At 29.3% G+C, this 17,576-nt stretch overlaps 2 protein-coding genes across 2 annotated transcripts; both read left to right on the top strand.

Moving 5' to 3' along the window:
- Positions 1–6,767: 6,767 nt before the first annotated feature.
- Positions 6,768–7,930, top strand: LOC145953459 (zinc finger BED domain-containing protein RICESLEEPER 2-like). Its single transcript, XM_083067418.1, has 2 exons — positions 6,768–7,435; positions 7,576–7,930. The coding sequence occupies exons 1-2, from the start codon at positions 6,768–6,770 to the stop codon at positions 7,928–7,930; spliced, it is 1,023 nt and encodes a 340-aa protein (XP_082923544.1).
- A 2,277-nt stretch (positions 7,931–10,207) lies between these two features.
- Positions 10,208–17,149, top strand: LOC109789905 (protein SRG1). Its single transcript, XM_020348955.3, has 4 exons — positions 10,208–11,999; positions 13,432–13,676; positions 13,762–14,086; positions 16,162–17,149. Exons 1-4 carry the CDS (start codon positions 11,769–11,771, stop codon positions 16,420–16,422), a joined length of 1,062 nt encoding a protein of 353 aa, XP_020204544.1. The 5' UTR covers positions 10,208–11,768; the 3' UTR covers positions 16,423–17,149.
- Positions 17,150–17,576: the final 427 nt, after the last annotated feature.

Here is a 17,576-nt window from a genome sequence, read left to right as displayed (position 1 = left end):
TAGCAATGAAAAAGTTTTACCACAAGTGATAGTGTGTTGATAACAATGCTCATGTTTAAATTAGATAAAGAGCATAATAATTGTAAAGCAGAGACATAAATTAGTTAATTACAACAAAATTTATTATTAGTAATAATTATTTAATGATAATAAATTAATTATTTTTATTTTATTATTTAATAAAAATATTAATGATTAATATATAATAATTCTTAAAAATATATTTATATTACACCATAACTTATTATTAACGATAATTATTTATTAGAAAAAATTTAAGTCTCACATCGATTAGATATAAGATAAATTTTTTTTAAGGATTAGATATAAGATAATTAAAAAATATATAAGTGAATGATAATTTTTATCTTACAAGTTGATTTTGTAGAGTTAAGTTAAATCCATATGTTTTCTTTCGATATTTTTTCTTAACTTCCGTGTATCTTCTCTTACTTAGCTTGTTCCAAATTCATTTCCTAATTAAATGTTAACCAAACAATGGGGGTTAGTGACATAATTAAGTAATGATAATTATATTTTAATTAATTAAAAAAAATCATTAAAAAGAAGACTAAACTAATTAAAAGTTAAATGAAAGTTTATTTTGTTAATATAAAATCAACAATAATTATAAATATAAATTAACATTATCGATCTTGTCATGTGGAACACTTAAGAGAAGTTTTCCAAACATTAATTCATGTATCAATTAATGGTTTTTTTTAATCAACCAACAAACATTTATATAAATATATATAAAGGTACAAGAAATACCAAAACTCATATACATAAAATAACTAGGAGGTTGTATTACCTTGATTAAATTAAGCTAATTTGAATTTGTGTAATATCAAATTATGTTATAACTAGGAGCTTCAAAAAATGAATACTAGTTTAGATACAAATAACCACCTAATACCATTTAATAGTCCGCTGTTTATAATAAAACAAACACAATGATATACATGATCAACCCCCACTACCCAACTTAAAACATTTTAGAATTAACCAACAATTCTAACATCATGGGTTGCTAGCATCTTCATGGCTTTCACTTTTAATGTAAGATAAGTGTCCCTTCCATGTTGCAATAATCTTTCTGAGAGGGACCCATCAACTCTAGTCAAGCACTTCACTAAATGCACGAGCCAGGGTTAATTGACCATAAGTAGAAAGGAATATGGAAATTACTCTGTTTTACACTCAACCACTTCTAGGCTGTGAGGTGATATCCTTCATCAATTTTTGTTGAACAAACTGATCTTGCCTATACATGCATTTCTCTGGTTCCAGATATTCTAAGCAATGGCACACCATATGACCCTCCATTTTTGTGTTTTTTCTTTTGAATCAAGAACAACTGGGATAAAGTTGAGGTGCATTACTGGCTCTTCTAGGAGAACTGTTGTTGTATTCAACCAGAGAAAACATTCATTCCATACAATATGAATTACTTTACAGGTTATAAGGATATGGGAGATTGTCTTAGGTTGAGCATGACAGAAGGGATAAGAGTTGTCTTCCAATGCTATGTTCCTCCTCAACAGGTTACTAGTAGTAGGTAATGCATTATGGAGAAGTCTCCATAGAAAAATAGCAGCCTTAGGAGGGATAAAAATATCCTAGATTTGACTAAACTTTTCAATTTGTGATGAGCAATTCACCCTCAATGTTTGTAACTCTTTGTATGTTGAGCTGGCTGAGAAGGTCCCTGACAAACCTGGGCACCAATAACAAGTGTCTTGTCTTCCTTATTGTAGACTAACTCCTGAGAAGAGATGTTCAAGGTCTCTGAACTGGGGCATCCCCCATTCAAACTAAATTCTACGCCATTTGAGGTCTCAATTCCATGTTGAGCCAACCTAACAACCCATTTTATCTATCGTATCATTTTGTTGCTCAGAGTTTAAGAACGCTCTAGGTAGATGTTTTGCAAGACAATCATCCTTAACCACCTACCTGACCAAAATTTGATTTGGTTTCCTTGTCCTACTTCCATATGGTTGCTTTATCAAACCACTGCACTTGATTGTCAACCCCACAGACCTTTTTAAGATCTCTCCACTAGATGAAAGATGATCTAGAATTATCTTAACTACTGAGATTATGTCGGCCTATATACTTAGAGTCTAGTGCACTTTACCACAAATCTTCCTTTTATTGGGACAAATTCCTCCTTCATTTAGACAATAGAACCTCATTGAAAGTAGGAATGCCTTTAATAATGGTAAACACAAAGAAATGCATTTATGGAGCTATAAAGGAGGAATATTTAGGGCATGTTGTTTCGGTTGGAAGGATAAAGGTAAACACAAAAACTAGAGGTCATTAACTAATAGACTGATCCAAAAGACATCAAGGGACTAACAATATTTGGGATTGAACCAAGATGCATTAGAGATTAATTATGGGAACTTGGCCAAACCTTTGATTGTTCTTCTAAAAGAAGGATAGGTTATAATTAGGGGTGTTCACAAAATTATTTTAAACTAAACTTTTTAAATAATTAAACTAAATTAAACTAAAATAAACTAAACTATTTTTTAATAGTTTAAACCAAAATATTATTTTTAGTGCAGTTTATAAAACTAAACTATTAAAATTAATAGTGCAATTCACAAAGCAAACCAAATACAAGCACAACATTAAAGTACATGTCGGACTCGTGGTGGGGACGTGGGGTGGGTCTTCGATTCTGCTTCAATCTTCACTTTTCAACTCTTTCTTGTGTCACGGACTCATGATGGTTCTTCTGATTCTTCTTTATTCTTCACTCTTCATTGCATTGTGGACTCGCGGGTGGGTATTTTGATTCTTCTTCATTCTTCACCCTTGGTTGTGTCACAGACTTGTAGGTGCGTCCTCCGATTCCTCTTCACTTTTCACTTTTAATGGGTTATTTTATTTTGATTGAACAATTGGAAGTTTTTGTTCTAGTTTGGTTTGTTTTGCATAGGTAAAGGAAACATTTTTGTTGCTTGCACTCCAAGTGTTTGATAATTTGTAGGCAATTTGGTGCACTTCAATTCCCTGCAAGTAATTTTCCATCAGATGAGAGATGGCAACAGATAACTTCGTTTGTGCTTGCACGTACGTAATTAGCTTCATAAAATGTGAAGCCTGAAAATAAAACAAATTCATACCCTTAGTTTGGGACTTTTAAGTCATTTCCTATTTAAATACATCAAGCAATTAAAGAGCAACCATGCAGATCCACATTTAAAAGATAAGGAAGCATCTGTTTATCAAAACAATAAAACTTTCATCATATATATTGTAAAGAATATTCAAGTCACCAAGAAGAAAGAGACATTCAAGTCATTTAATCATCTTTGATTGCTATTTAAAATTTGTGATTCATTGCATTTCAGCATTAGGCAATGAATTATCTACTAAAAGAAAATAATGCTAGCTTTCACATTGGAGAAGAGAAATAATTAGTCATACACTTTAATAAACTCTTTGTTAAGTCCCAATTATACTTCTTTTTGGACAAGACTTATTGAACAATTATACTCATCTTTTGAACCATTGCAATATAATTATTCTCTTTTTGGTTCATTTTGTGTGCAGATATAACTAACCCAAATTTAGCTAACAATACCTTAATACACCTCATTTTTGTGCAGGTATTGAGCTAGACACTTGAGGATTAAAGACCCATAGGATTGGAAATCTAAGAAGCTAAGGAGCAGAGAAGAGTGACTGCGTCGGGCGCAAGATGACCCGCACCGGGCTTGAGCGAAACAGAGTATCTCACCTCTGCAAGTTATATCTGCGCCGGGCGTAAAAGGAATTGCGCCGGGCGTGTCCTGAGGCAGAGAATACTTGACCTTCCTGAAGGCCCTGCGCCGGGCGCGAAACCCTAATCTGACTCCCCAAGCTCGTATTTGAAGACATTTTCGAGGGGTTTCTTCCTCATTCACACATTGGGCGCGTTTTAGGAGCTGTGGAAGGGATTCCCGGAGCTTGGAGTCGTTCGTGTGTGGGTCTTTCCTTCGATTCTTCATTCTCTCTTCATCTCTATTTTGTATTTACCCTCATTGTTTTGAGTGGTTTTACCTATTGTTTGTGGGGTTAGATGTAACCAACATACTCTATTGTAATCCTTACATTTTCAATGATATATATACATTTTGTTTCTATCATTGTTGTGTATGTTTCTATTCTTAATGCTTGCTTTGGATTGATCCTCCTTTGCGTGATATAGGTTCCATAGGGTGTTGGAAAATAACCATTGAAACTAACTCTGAAACAAATTCCTAGTGGGAAATGTATCTAGGAATGGAGCTTAGCCCATTAGTAGTCTTAAACCCTAACCCGTAATGCAGGTGTAGGTGTTGGGTACTCAAGAAATTGATATTCAATATTCGCACCTAGGCTCTTGCTCTAAGGGATTAGGTTTGAGTAAACTTATGGGTTGACTAAGCAGTGTTTGTAACAAGAGATTAAGGATTCATTAGTGTAACGTTTGGTGAAATCTGACCCCACAATCTCACAAAAATCATAATACCATTTCTACCCTTTTCCACTCACAATCAAATATTTTTATAGCTTACATTCCAATAGTCATAACTTTTGATTCAACTTGCATGACAAACTATGAATTTGGAATTATTCTTTAGTCACGAATAGTCAATAAATGCTTATTTTACCTACTAATCCCTGTGGATACGATAATTTTACTACTTGAATGGCCGGTATACTTGCTGTGTTTGAGACCGTTGATAGAACAAAAGTGATTTAAAGTGTTAACAAAAATAGTTTTAACAGAAATCTCAACGCTCTTGCGCAAGGATAATGGCAAAATATTTACTACACCAGTGCTTTCAACTTGACTAGAGCCAACAATATCATTTATACATATAAAAAGCTCAATAGTGTTGGAAGTAAGAGGATATATAGGAAAAAAACTTGAATCTCTTTTATCCTAGATTATTAATTAAAAAAAAGTCATTCATCATTTATCTAAACACCAAGTCTAATATTACTAAGCCATAGATCGTGTATCGGTTAAAAACCCCAAACCCATTTTCTAAGAGAATATTTTAATCATTTTGAACAACAAATAAAAAAACACTCATCAACTAATCAAAAGGAAAAGTAACTCTGAGATTTTTGAATTCGGAGACATCGTTGTTGAAGCTGCTGCTACCGTTCATTTGTAGGTATCTGTTGTTCATGTTTCTACTTTAACTGATTAGTAACACGTATAAAAACTTTCAAAAGATACAAATCATGAAACTTTTGGTTTTGGTAAATATAAAACCACCATAAATAAAACAATTTAATGAAATATATAAGAATCATACTGTGGAATGAAAATTAAAAGTGAATAAACAACTCGTCAATTTTCCTACGATGTTTCTCAATATAACTTTATAGTGTAAAACACAATGTTTGTATGAAATTAGAAAAGGAAAAGCGCACAATGGGAAATAAAAAGGAGATATTACATTTTATTGACTTTCATCCTTCATGATCATGCATTGAATATATGACACTTCATGCATAGTTGTTGACTCTGGAATTTTTCTTTTTTAATGCTTGTTAACTACATGTGAAGAAATATTCTTTTGCCATTGGAATTGAGATCTCTGCTCTAAATTTATTTAAATTAAATCCTTCATATAATACTTTGAGTTTTGATGGTTGAAAACTGAAAAGTTGTGCAGATATAAGATTATAGTCAAACTTTTGTATATCATTTAGGTTAACAACTTCAAATATGCTTCAGTTCATTTTTTATATTTATACATTTCCTAGGATAAGTTAATGTGGTCTTATGTTATGCTTAGTATGATCATTGTGATCTTTTAAATGTAAAGCATGTCTTGAATTTGTAGATACAAAAAAATTATAACTTTGCATTGCAAGCCATATTGATTACAAAATGTGAAATTAAATAAATTAAATATAAATTTTACAGTTCCTCTAGAGATGTAGTCTTATCTATGTATTTTTTAAGGTAAATTTTTTAGTATAAATCAAGTATTTCAAGTAAAATGACCTTTTTATATTTGATTTTATTATGAAAATTAAAAGTTCTTATTTATTTATTTATTGGTGTGACAATTGTAAGGGAGAAAAAATTTAAATGGAACCTTCTTTGCCAGAGATGGAACTAGATGCCTCTACCACTAATGCTACATTACCACTTCATTCGAGCACATCATTAAGGCATACTCGATCATTGGTATGGGAACATTTCACTAAAAATCTTGATGAAGACCATAAGGCAACTTGCAGTTATTGTGGTATCTTAATTAAGTACTTGACTAGAACTAGTGCTATGAAGACACATTTAATGAGATGTGACGGAGGTCCAAATAAAAGACTTAAAAGGCAAAGATCAAATTCTTCTTCATCACAAACTGTAGAAGGGCAAGTGAATGGTGGTGTTCGCTCTTCACCAAGTTATTTTAAATTTGACCAAGAAATATGCTAAAAGGAGCTTTGTGAAGATGTTTGTGGTTGTTGAGTTGCCATTTCGATTTGTGGAGAATGAATCATTTATCAAGTTTTTAGGTGTATTGCAACCACGATTTAGCGTCCCATCATGCTCTACATTAACTCGTCATATTTTTATACTCTTTAATGAGGGGAGAGAAAGTTTGAAGAAATTTCTTTCTATGCATTATGGGAAAGTTTGTCTTACAACAGACACATGGACATCAATCCAGAACTTGACTTATATGAGTTTGATTGCACACTTTGTTGATTATAATTAGAAGTTGCAAAAGAAAATTTTGAACTTCCGCCAAATCATGGGACATTCAGGAGAGATTATGGCAAAAAATGTTGAGATATGCTTGAATGAATGGGGGTTGAATCGTGTTTTTAGTTTAACTATGGACAATGCTTCATCTAATGACCTTGGGATTCAATACTTGAAAAAGAGGTTGATGTCTTGGCATAGTGTACTTTTGAAGGGGGAGTATATTCATATGCGTTGTTGTGCGCATATTTTGTGTTTAATTGTGAAGGATGGCCTTAAAGAGGTAGATTACTCCATTTTAAGAATTCGTGGTGCAGTCAAGTACATTAGATCCTCAGCATCTAGATTGGCTAGATTCAAGGCTTGTGCTGAACAAGAAAAAATTACCTATAAAGACCTTGTTTGTCTAGATGTTGAAACTAGGTGGAATTCAACTTACTTAAATTTGGAGGCAGTTCTCAAGTATAAAAAAACATTTGACTTACTTGAAATGCAAGATAATAAATATGTTGAGGATCTACATAAAGGGAAAGGTGTACCATTAGAATTTGATTGGGATGATGCTCGTTTGCTCTTGCCTTTCTTGAAGATGTTTTATGATGCAACGATATGTATTTTTGGTTCTTATCATGTCACTAGTAATATACATATGAAGGAAGTATTTGCAATTGGAAGGAAGATTCGCAAGTGTCAAGAGAATAATGATATTTTCATAAGGTCAATGGCTACTTGAATGAGAATTAAATATGACAAATATTTAGGGATAGGGTTTAACATTTTGTAAACATCTTGAAATATTGGGGAAGACCTAATGGAATTAACATTTTGTTATTTATTGTTGTTGTCCTTGATCCTAGGTGTAAATTGGAATATGTTAACCATTTCATTGATTATTTATTTGATGATGATCAGGCAAATGAATTAAAGTTAAAATTGTCGTCTAGTTTAAGATCACTTTATGAGCAGTACCAAGGTATTGAGGAGGGTTCTCAAAGTAATCACCAAGTAGTACAATTGGATGATGATGATGATGATATCCATAGTATGAGTTTTTATTTAGAAACAACTGGGCGTAGATTTGATGCAAAATCTAAGCTGGACAAGTATCTAAAAGAAGATTGTGAGCTTTTCATCAAGTCAGTTGAATTTGATATTTTAAATTGGTGGAAAGTAAACTCAACTACATTTCGAATCCTTGGAAGTATAGCTTGAGAAGTGTTAGCCATTCCCGTTTCTACAGTAGCATCAAAATCTTCATTTAGTACTAGAGGAAGGGTTCTTGATCCTTATTGAAGTTCTCTTACTCCTAGAATGGTGGAAGCACTAGTTTGCACGCAAGATTGGTTGAAAGGATAATCTTTTTTGGTATTTACTAATGAGGACTTTGAAGAGCTTGAGAAATTAGAGCATGGTAAGTTAATATGAATGTTCTACATATTTTTATTATGTTTTTACAATAACTTGTCAAAATTATGAAATATGTTTATCTTTTTTTTTTTTTTTATAGAGATATTGTCTCCACAAGAAGGGACTTCATTGACCGCTATTAATCTTGATAATTAACATTAATTAGGTGAATGATTTCATTGCACAAATATTTAATATCTATACAATGAAAATTTCATAGTACTCTGTTTATTTAGCAAGTTAAATCTATATTGCATATTAATGTGATAACTTTTTTTAGGTTACAAACTATTTTAATATCAAGAAGCCTTGAACTGTACATGCAAGATTGTAACTGACATGATGAAAGGAAATTCTCTAGAAGAAATTTCAAAGACTAAGATTTGATTGGTTTTCAAAAAATCTGAATGAAAGATCTATTATCTGGACTTTTATTAATGTTATAATTGTTTTACATTTCAAACTATTTTAAATTTAATTCATAATTAATAACAATGATTTGGTAGCTCAATTTAAAAATGTTGATTTTAAATTTATTTATTTTTTAATGTAGTTCAATTTAGTTTATAGTTAATAATAATTTAATTTAGTTGATATTATAGTTTAGTTCAAACTCCTAGAACTATAGTCCACTAAACTAGATAATAGTTTAGTTCAGTTTAATTAATATTTATTTTAGTTTAATTCAATTTAAATTTATTTTAGTTTAATTCAATTTAAATGGTTCAGTTTAATTTTTTTTCTAGTTTAATTTAATTTATCAATTTGAAAACCCCTAATTATAATGGTTTTCCACTACCTAAGACACCTTTGAATCCTTGAAGGTTGCAATGCAATGATCAATTTGCCCACATTAACACCGTAAAAAATTTCAAAAAAAAAATCCTTTATAATAGAAACAGGTGGTTCAAACAAGGATTAGTGATAAGAAAAATACCTAGAGGGAGAATAGAAATTAATTATTATGGGTATGTATTTTTCTTCTTCTTGTTTTTACTTTTATATATTTGTATAAGAAATAATGAAATAGGAAATAACAATAGAAGAATCTCAAGTGTGTGGTTCAGCGGTAGGGGTTGATCCACCCTTAAGCAATCAGGGGTTCGAATCCTGCCTTGTGTATAACAATAGAGGTAAATAGGCCCTAATTATTTAAAAGAAAAATTCACTTAATCTTTTTTAATATATAGCTACTAATTTTTATTAGTTTGTTTCTAGCCGGTTCTATATAGTTTATTTGAACCGGTTGACCCGTTCATGGTTTTTCAATTCAACCAGTTCGTTTGATTCATTTTGAAAATATTGGTTTCTATATGTGTAAGAATAATATTCTTTTATTTGAACATAGTTTAAACCTCGAAACATGGCCCAAATAGGATTTAATTTGAAACACATACGATTAATACTTTTTTTTTCTTTTACTTTTAAGATTTTTTTTTACCTTCATTTGGCAGATATATATTGAATTCATCGAAACATTGAACATCTGGCAATGATTAATTCGAAGAAAGAGAGAATTCATAGGCTGAAAATTAATGGACAAATTAGTTACTGTATAGTTCAACACCAATCCTTATTACTGCCGAATGGGCTGCATTGTTCAAAAGATTTGTCGGACGAGATTACTACAAAACATCATTTTCATGTGTGCTACAAGGGAAACCAGGCCTTGATATTTAAGATGAGAATATTAAATTATAATATGCATGTCATGATGATTGATGATTCGGTGAGAATATTAAATTATAATATGCATGTCATGATGATTGATGATTCGGTGAGAATATTAAATGATAAGACTTTATTTACGAGACACAAATATAAGACTTTATTTATAAATTATTACAGTACATTTTTAATTATTTTTTCAGAGGGACCAGAATTTTAATTTAATGAATTGGACTTCATGATTTATGTGCAATAGATCTTCAATAACTATACAATTTTATAAGTAACTAATCTCCTTATGTTCAAATATAGCAAAACAAAATAGCTTAGTTGAAAACATTAATTTTAATCTTTGCAAGTATATAGGAATATATTTTTCATATGCAATTATTATATAAACTTGAATCACTTTCTTTATCATATTCTTTCAATGAATTAAATTAATATAAAAAATAAACTTTAATTTGATTTATATTTAAAAATAACTGTGTAATTATAATAATATTTTAAAGGTGACAAAATTTATTATAACAAAATAATTAAAATAAGATTTCATTTTTTTTATCCATAATAATATTTCATTTGAATTTAAAGATATTAACATATTCATAATAAAAATAATTAATGCAATTTAATTTATACAAAAATAATAGTAGTAATTTTTATAACTTAAAATAAAATATGATTTAACAGGGTGCCACACTCAAGTCTTTCATTCAAATATTCAATCAATCTCCTTGTTCCCCTTTATACATAAACACCAATCATTCGAGCCTTTCATTAGTTCTCTTACATAGTGCCGTCTTAAATCACCTTTGAAACTATCTTTAGCTTTTGTAGAGAAGGAAGGTAAGAAGAATCTCACCTTGTACCTTTTTTTTTTCTGCTGTAGGTGGATACATGACACCTTTGACTTTAACTTCGGATGTCCAATTTGAAGAATTTTGCATGGTGCTATTGTATATGGATTTTGATACATATTGGTTTTGGCCTCTTGAAACTTCTATTTGGTTGTGCTGATCAACTACTATTGCATCATTCACTAAAGTTTCTATGCTTTGGTTGTTAAATTCCATTCGGTGTATAGATATTTAATGTTGGATTTATACATGAATAATATCACATGGCATGTGTTTCCCAATGAAACCTGTTAGCTTTCTAACAAATTACAATAAATTACTACTACCATTTATTGTGATTTGAAAATAAATTATTTGTAATTCTTTTATACTTCTATCACTTTGTATGGCCTTTGATTCTGCAGCTATAATGGATTAATTTGCTGGTATCTCAATGTATAATGCTAGTTTTGAGAGTCATTTATGACCTTCATAATTAATATTAACTCATGTAGGATTTAATGGTTCCTAGCTAGAGTTGTTGGTTAATATCCCTGTCTAGATGTACAAGTTTTTGGGAATTTCAATTTTCCAAGAGGGCATTTTCTGCCAAAATTTGTGGAGCCATGTTAATTTTGTTTGCTTATATGAAGATGTTTCCATGAATAGTCAAGCTTGCCAGACTAACCAATCATTTTGCTAGCCTTGGTTCTAAGTGTTCACTAACTTTTAGAATTATATATGTTCTTCTACTAATTATCTAATTTTAATATGAACAATGTTAGTAATTTATTTTATTGCTTACTCTTTATTATTCAGTAAATTTCATGTGATTTTCACTTATAAAAACAAATCATACTCTCTTCTGTGAACATCTTTTAATACAATCTCTTAGGAAAAAAAAATAAAAAATATATAATTTTGTTGAGTAAGTACTATCAGGAATCAGGATATATATATATATGAAAAAGAAACGTTGTTATTTAATAATATATTGACACATTATTTATAGTATTTATTTGAGTTATTGGGAATGAAAATGTAATTAAAATATGGTAGGGAAACCTTTATAACCCGAATGCACGTAGTAGGTCCAATCAAATAAACCGAGCAAGAGGATTGAATAGGTGAAGACAATGTCAAAGTTTGGAGCCTCTTTAAATTTATCGGTGCCTACTCTCCAAGAGTTGGCAAAGGAACCAATCACCAAAGTTCCAGAGCAATATCTTCGTCCAAATCTAGACACTCAAACTGACACAACTTCTTTACCACAAGTCCCAATCATCGACCTCAGTAAATTGGTGTCTGGAGATGTAGATGAGCTCGAGAAGCTAGACCATGCATGTAAGGAATGGGGTTTCTTCCAGGTTTGAATTAATACTCCGTCTTAACTATATTTTTTCTTCAATAGTTAAAACTTCTGCCAAAGTTACATCCATAGTCATATAAGGGGCAATATCATCATTATATGACCAAAGATGAGTTTGGTTGAATCAATCATAATTCAACTCAATGGTTAATTTCAAAACTTAATTCGAATTTGATATGGATTGTTTTTTAAATTTGAACTTAATGTGATAGATAGAATCACATGAATCAAAAATTAAATTTTTTGAATCTTATATATTTAAAAACTTAAGTATATTTTTAATTCTTTAAATTTAAAATAGATTTTTTTACTTCTTATAATTAAAGACTAAACATATTTTAGTATCTTGGGACCACCAACAACATCACAAAAAATAATAATAATAGATTATAGGTCAATTGTACAATATCGATTAAGCCTAATATGATAATTTTACTAATAATAACGTTAATAAGTGAACTTTTGTGACAAATTTAGTAATATGTTAGTTTAGCTTGACATATTTACTAACAAAATTTGAGTAGAGATATTAAAAATATTAATTTTAAAAGAGATTAAAATTAAATTTATCTTTTATAAAGAAACTAAAAATGTATTTAAGTTTAATTTTAAAAAAGGATTAATTATATAAACAAGTTGAAATATATGCAACTTAAACAAATTAGATTATATATATAATTTAAGTTCAATTCATTTATTTATTAAATTCAATTTTTTTGTTCAAGATTAACTCATTTGTTTATAAATAAAATTTAATAATATAATTATCAAATCAAGTAAGATTTATTATCATATCTAATCAATATTTTCATACAATTTATACAACACAATTATGGAAGAGAGAAAGAAAAGTATGAAATTCAATAATAAATATTATTGTATATAATATTTTATGAGTTTTTATATGAATATTATCTCTCTCATAAATATCCTGAAAAATGAATGATCATATGATTGCGATATAATCCCATAAGATTTTTAAGTCCTTCCATCACATAAGTTGATTCATAACTAAACATAGTAAATTAGTTAAATGCTTTTAGATGGATCATTTTATCATTTGATTCATAATGCATTTTTAAGATAAAATTTCACTACAAGAAAAATTCAAATCACCGAAGATACATTTTGTATGTAATTTAAAAAACTCGTCACTAAAATTTGTGTTTGTAAAATTAGCGATGAAAAAGAAATTTCTATCATTAATTGAATTTTGCGACTAATGCATTGATATCTAGTTTTCCATAGTTGTTCCTTATAATAACACACCATGTAATATAAAATTTGAATATGGTCTTACTATTCAAGACATTTCTATATATATATATATATATATATATATAATAATTGAAAAGGCTCATGAATGAAAGGACATAAAATTAATTTTCCTAGTTTCATAAATATGATTACTAACTTCAAAATAATTACAGTTGATTAATCATGGAGTCAACTATTTCTCGGTGGAAAATATGAAGATAAGTGTTCAAGAGTTCTTCAATCTTCCAATAGAAGAGAAGAAACCTTTTTGGTTAACACCGGAAGATTTGGAGGGCTTTGTTGGTCATCATGTGTTTGATGAACAAAAGTTGGATTGGGTAGATCCATTCTTCATTTACACTCTTCCACTTAACAAAAGGAATCCTCGCTTGTTTAATAGTTTTCCTCATCCCTTAAGGTTGTTCCCATTATCTTAGTATTTGTTTGTCTACTATATGTTGAGCGATTATGTAGACAACTCTAACAAATTGTTTCAAATGCAGGATTAACTTGGAGAATTATTCTTTAGAAATGGAAAAACTTTGCATCACAATCATTGAGTATATGACAATAGCTCTAAAGATTAAACGAAATGAAGTGCAAGAGTTATTTGAAAATTCACTTCAAACAATGAGGTGGAATTACTATCCTCCATGTCCCCAACCAGAAAATGTTATTGGATTGGATTCTCATTCTGATGGTGGTGGCATTGCCATCCTTCTTCAAGCCAATGAAATAGAAGGCCTCCAAGTAAAAAAAGATGGAAAGTGGATACCTATTAAACCCATATCTAATGCTTTTTCCATTGTCCTTGGAGACACTTTAGAGGTAATTGATCTAAAATCTTTAACAAATTTTTTATTATTATCATTTTACATATTCAAGTGATTTTGTGATTATGAATAAAAATAAAAGTTAACCACACAGTATGAATTCAATAATAAATTTAATTGTGCATAAGCTTTCACATTATATCGGGTTTGAACAGTATTGAATATATATACCATGTGACCAAGGTTAAATTAACACTACAAAAAAAATAGGTAATTACTGGCAGTTTGTTTTTTTGCGGTTTCCATAAACCGCCAAAAAATGTTACTAATTGTACAAATTATTGACACTTTCTGGCGGTTTTAAACCACAGGAATGTAATCGTTACAAGTGTTGGCACTTTATGGCAGTTTTAAACCGCCAGAACGTTCAGTAATTTATTTATTAAAATTAAACTTTAAAAAAACATTTTTAAAACGAAATCCGGCGAGTAACGGTAAGCACGAAGGGTACCTTGGGGAAAAGATAAAAATGGAGGCAAACTGCGTCCCTTTTGAAAATTTCACAATTTCACTAACAATAATAGCAAATATCAAAAAGAAGAGAAAACAAACTTGCAAGAGTAAGAGACGAAATTGAAGAAAACCAATTCGGAAGAGAGTGAACTCAAAAGCAAACTCTTTCTGAATACTACAGCCAATAGGGGCAAAACATGGACAAATTCTTCTTGGTTTCCTTACTCGGTTTGCTCATAGCAACTCATGGAGTTGTAGGAAACATGATGTGTGACAACATTGGCTTGTTTTTTCAAAAATTTTCCAGATCCAAAACATTGGTTGCAAATGGTGGGCAGCATCATGTAAAAAGAACAAGTTAAATGTAATTTTTTCAAAACTTGGTCTTGGTTATTTTGAAGTCTTAAATAATAACTTTCTGATTTTCCTCTTATTCTTTGTCACAGCCTTGCAAAGGTGCACCAACAATAAGAGCCACTTTTTTAACCATTCTTTTCTTCAATATGTGTAATGAGTCAATTCTTTTGAGTTTCAAATGTTGCTTTGAGCATTTAGGACGAAGTGAACCATGGAAACATGATTCATTATCAAAATTCATCTTTAGTAGACATTAAAATAAATTTATCTTTTTGGTTTTATATCAAAATTAGTAAAATTGTTATTTAAGAGTAACTTAAATTAAATAATAATATAATATAGTCATTATTAATTTTAATTTATTAATATAATTAGTAATAATTTTAAACAATAATTTGATAAATACCTAAAATATATAGATTATTATTTCTCAATTTATAATATGAATATGCTTTTAAAATAATTTTTAATCTATTTTTTAAAATAAGAAAAATGTATTGATATAATGTAGAATGACATTAAACTGTCAGAAAATGTGAGAAAAATAAAAAAAAAATGCAATTTTGTGGCGGTGTGAAACCGTCAGAAACTGTAAAATAAGTAACATACATTTTATGGCGGTCTAAAACCGCCATAAAGTGATTTCTGGCGGTTATTAATGACGCTGGTAATACCATTTGTGGCGGTTTTTAACCGCCATAAAATGTAACCGCCACAAATCGCACATTTTTTTGTAGTAACACCTCAAATCAAACACCTAATGTTCCAAGATTAAGAGGACATTCATGGAATTACCATAATTTAATAAAGGTTTAAATATGTTTTTAATTTTTTAAATTTAGAATAATTTTTTTTTTAACCTCTCAAATTTAAAAGTTATCTTTTTAGTCCTTTTTATTTTTAAAATATGTTGATTAAGTCCCTCAAGACTATTCATAAAATAACAATGATTGATTGAGTCATTTATATAAAATCATTTGACTTTAATGTAATATTTTAATCAACAAAAGTATGAATATGTGAATTTTGTTTGACAAATTTAATACTAAGTGACTTTTATTCGACAGTTTCATTATCAACGTTTGAGAAACAAGATTAAAATGAACTTTTAAAATTATAAGAATTAAAAATAATAATTTTAATTTTGAAAGATAATTTTTTTTTTACATCATAATTAAAGGACTAAAAACTTATTATAGACTTTAATAGATTATATTTTTAAAATAAGTTTCTTTTTATCATTTTTAAATGGTTTGACAGATCATAACTAATGGAGTTTATCGAAGTGTTGAACATCGAGCAATAGTTAACTCAGAAAAAGAGAGAATTTCCATTGTTGCCTTTCATCGACCTCAACAAAATAAAGTTATAGGTCCAATACCAAGTCTTGTTACTACAGAAAGACCTGCATTATTCAAGCAAATTGTGGCAGGAGATTACTACAAAATATACTTCTCGCGCAAGCCACAAGGGAAGACATGCCTTGATGTTATGAGGATCAAAAATGATATTGGTGAATGATAAAGTGCATATGCAACTTTCCTTAAAATGGAAAATAAAACACAAGTATATGTAATAATATAATATATACATTGTCACTAAGTATTAAATCAATGTACAATGTTTGAAAATGTGATGTGATAACTTGGAAGTTAATGTGGCTTTAAAATTTATAATGGGACAAGAAATATATAATTTTAATGACAAATAATGCAAATTGTGATTGCAACTATATATGGTTCTTCATTGCAATCCACAATTAATGGATGCTGTTGTGGCTGGCCAAATCATGTGATGTAGAACATGATTTCAAACCTTTATTATAAAAATTATGTGTTGTCACATTTATTTTTTGAACTCACAACCTTATAAGTTTATGTGTTTGTGTAGAAGTTAGATAAAAGAGGTTATGAAAAATTTTAAGTTTATAAGTTGATGTTTAACTTATGCGATAAATATATTTGATTTATTTTATTCTTTTTCAAGTGTCTATTGTGAATTTTATTCATATTGGCTTAATTAAAATTAGGCACAAGAGAAGTATAAATTCTTTCCTACAAGGAAAAAGCATATAAGTGTTGGTCAAAAGTGAATGTTAACTAATGAAAATCAATACTAAATATGACTTTAGTCACAATTTTGTACTGGCTTTTTTGTTGAGGCTAAATCAATCAAAGTTATTCTACAACATTGACTAGTTTTTTCATAGTTGAGGTTAAATTGGAAGTTATGTAAAAGTAAAAAATAAAAAAATAAAAAAGAAAAAAGAAAAATGGTTGATGTTATTTACATTGACCAATAGACGTTGACGCTAAAAAGAGACAATAAAAAAAACATCGTGGTTACCAATACTTTGCATGCCTCCATTATCATTTAAATGTTACCGATGTGCATTTATGATTAATTGGATTGTTTCTTTGTAAATTTCAACAAGTTTTTATAGACATTCCTTTAATATATCTTTCAAGAAAAAAAATTCTTTAAATCCTATAATTGTGGAGGAAAGAAAGACATTAAAAGTGAGATTCAATAGTGTCAATAAAAAAAATTCAACACTTTATTGAAATAGTGAAGTAATATCTTAAAATTTAAGGAATACAAATGAAGAGATAAGTAGGAATGAATGACACAAAGTATTTTTATATTGATTCATTTCAACTACCAAGTATTCTTTT

The sequence above is a fragment of the Cajanus cajan genome, chromosome 11, assembly GCF_000230855.2.
Source record: "Cajanus cajan strain Asha chromosome 11, NIPB_CcT2T_4, whole genome shotgun sequence".
NCBI classification, from domain to species: domain Eukaryota; kingdom Viridiplantae; phylum Streptophyta; class Magnoliopsida; order Fabales; family Fabaceae; genus Cajanus; species Cajanus cajan.
This window is presented reverse-complemented; position numbering and strand designations above follow the sequence as displayed.

Coding starts and splice junctions, on each gene's coding strand:
- LOC109789905 (XM_020348955.3), top strand. CDS start 11,769: ATGTCAAAGTTTGGAGCCTCTTTAAATTTATCGGTGCCTACTCTCCAA. Junction 13,677..13,761: donor AGTTTTCCTCATCCCTTAAG/GTTGTTCCCATT, acceptor TTTCAAATGCAG/GATTAACTTGGAGAATTATT. Junction 14,087..16,161: donor TCCTTGGAGACACTTTAGAG/GTAATTGATCTA, acceptor ATGGTTTGACAG/ATCATAACTAATGGAGTTTA.
- LOC145953459 (XM_083067418.1), top strand. CDS start 6,768: ATGGGACATTCAGGAGAGATTATGGCAAAAAATGTTGAGATATGCTTG. Junction 7,436..7,575: donor AATAATGATATTTTCATAAG/GTCAATGGCTAC, acceptor CCTTGATCCTAG/GTGTAAATTGGAATATGTTA.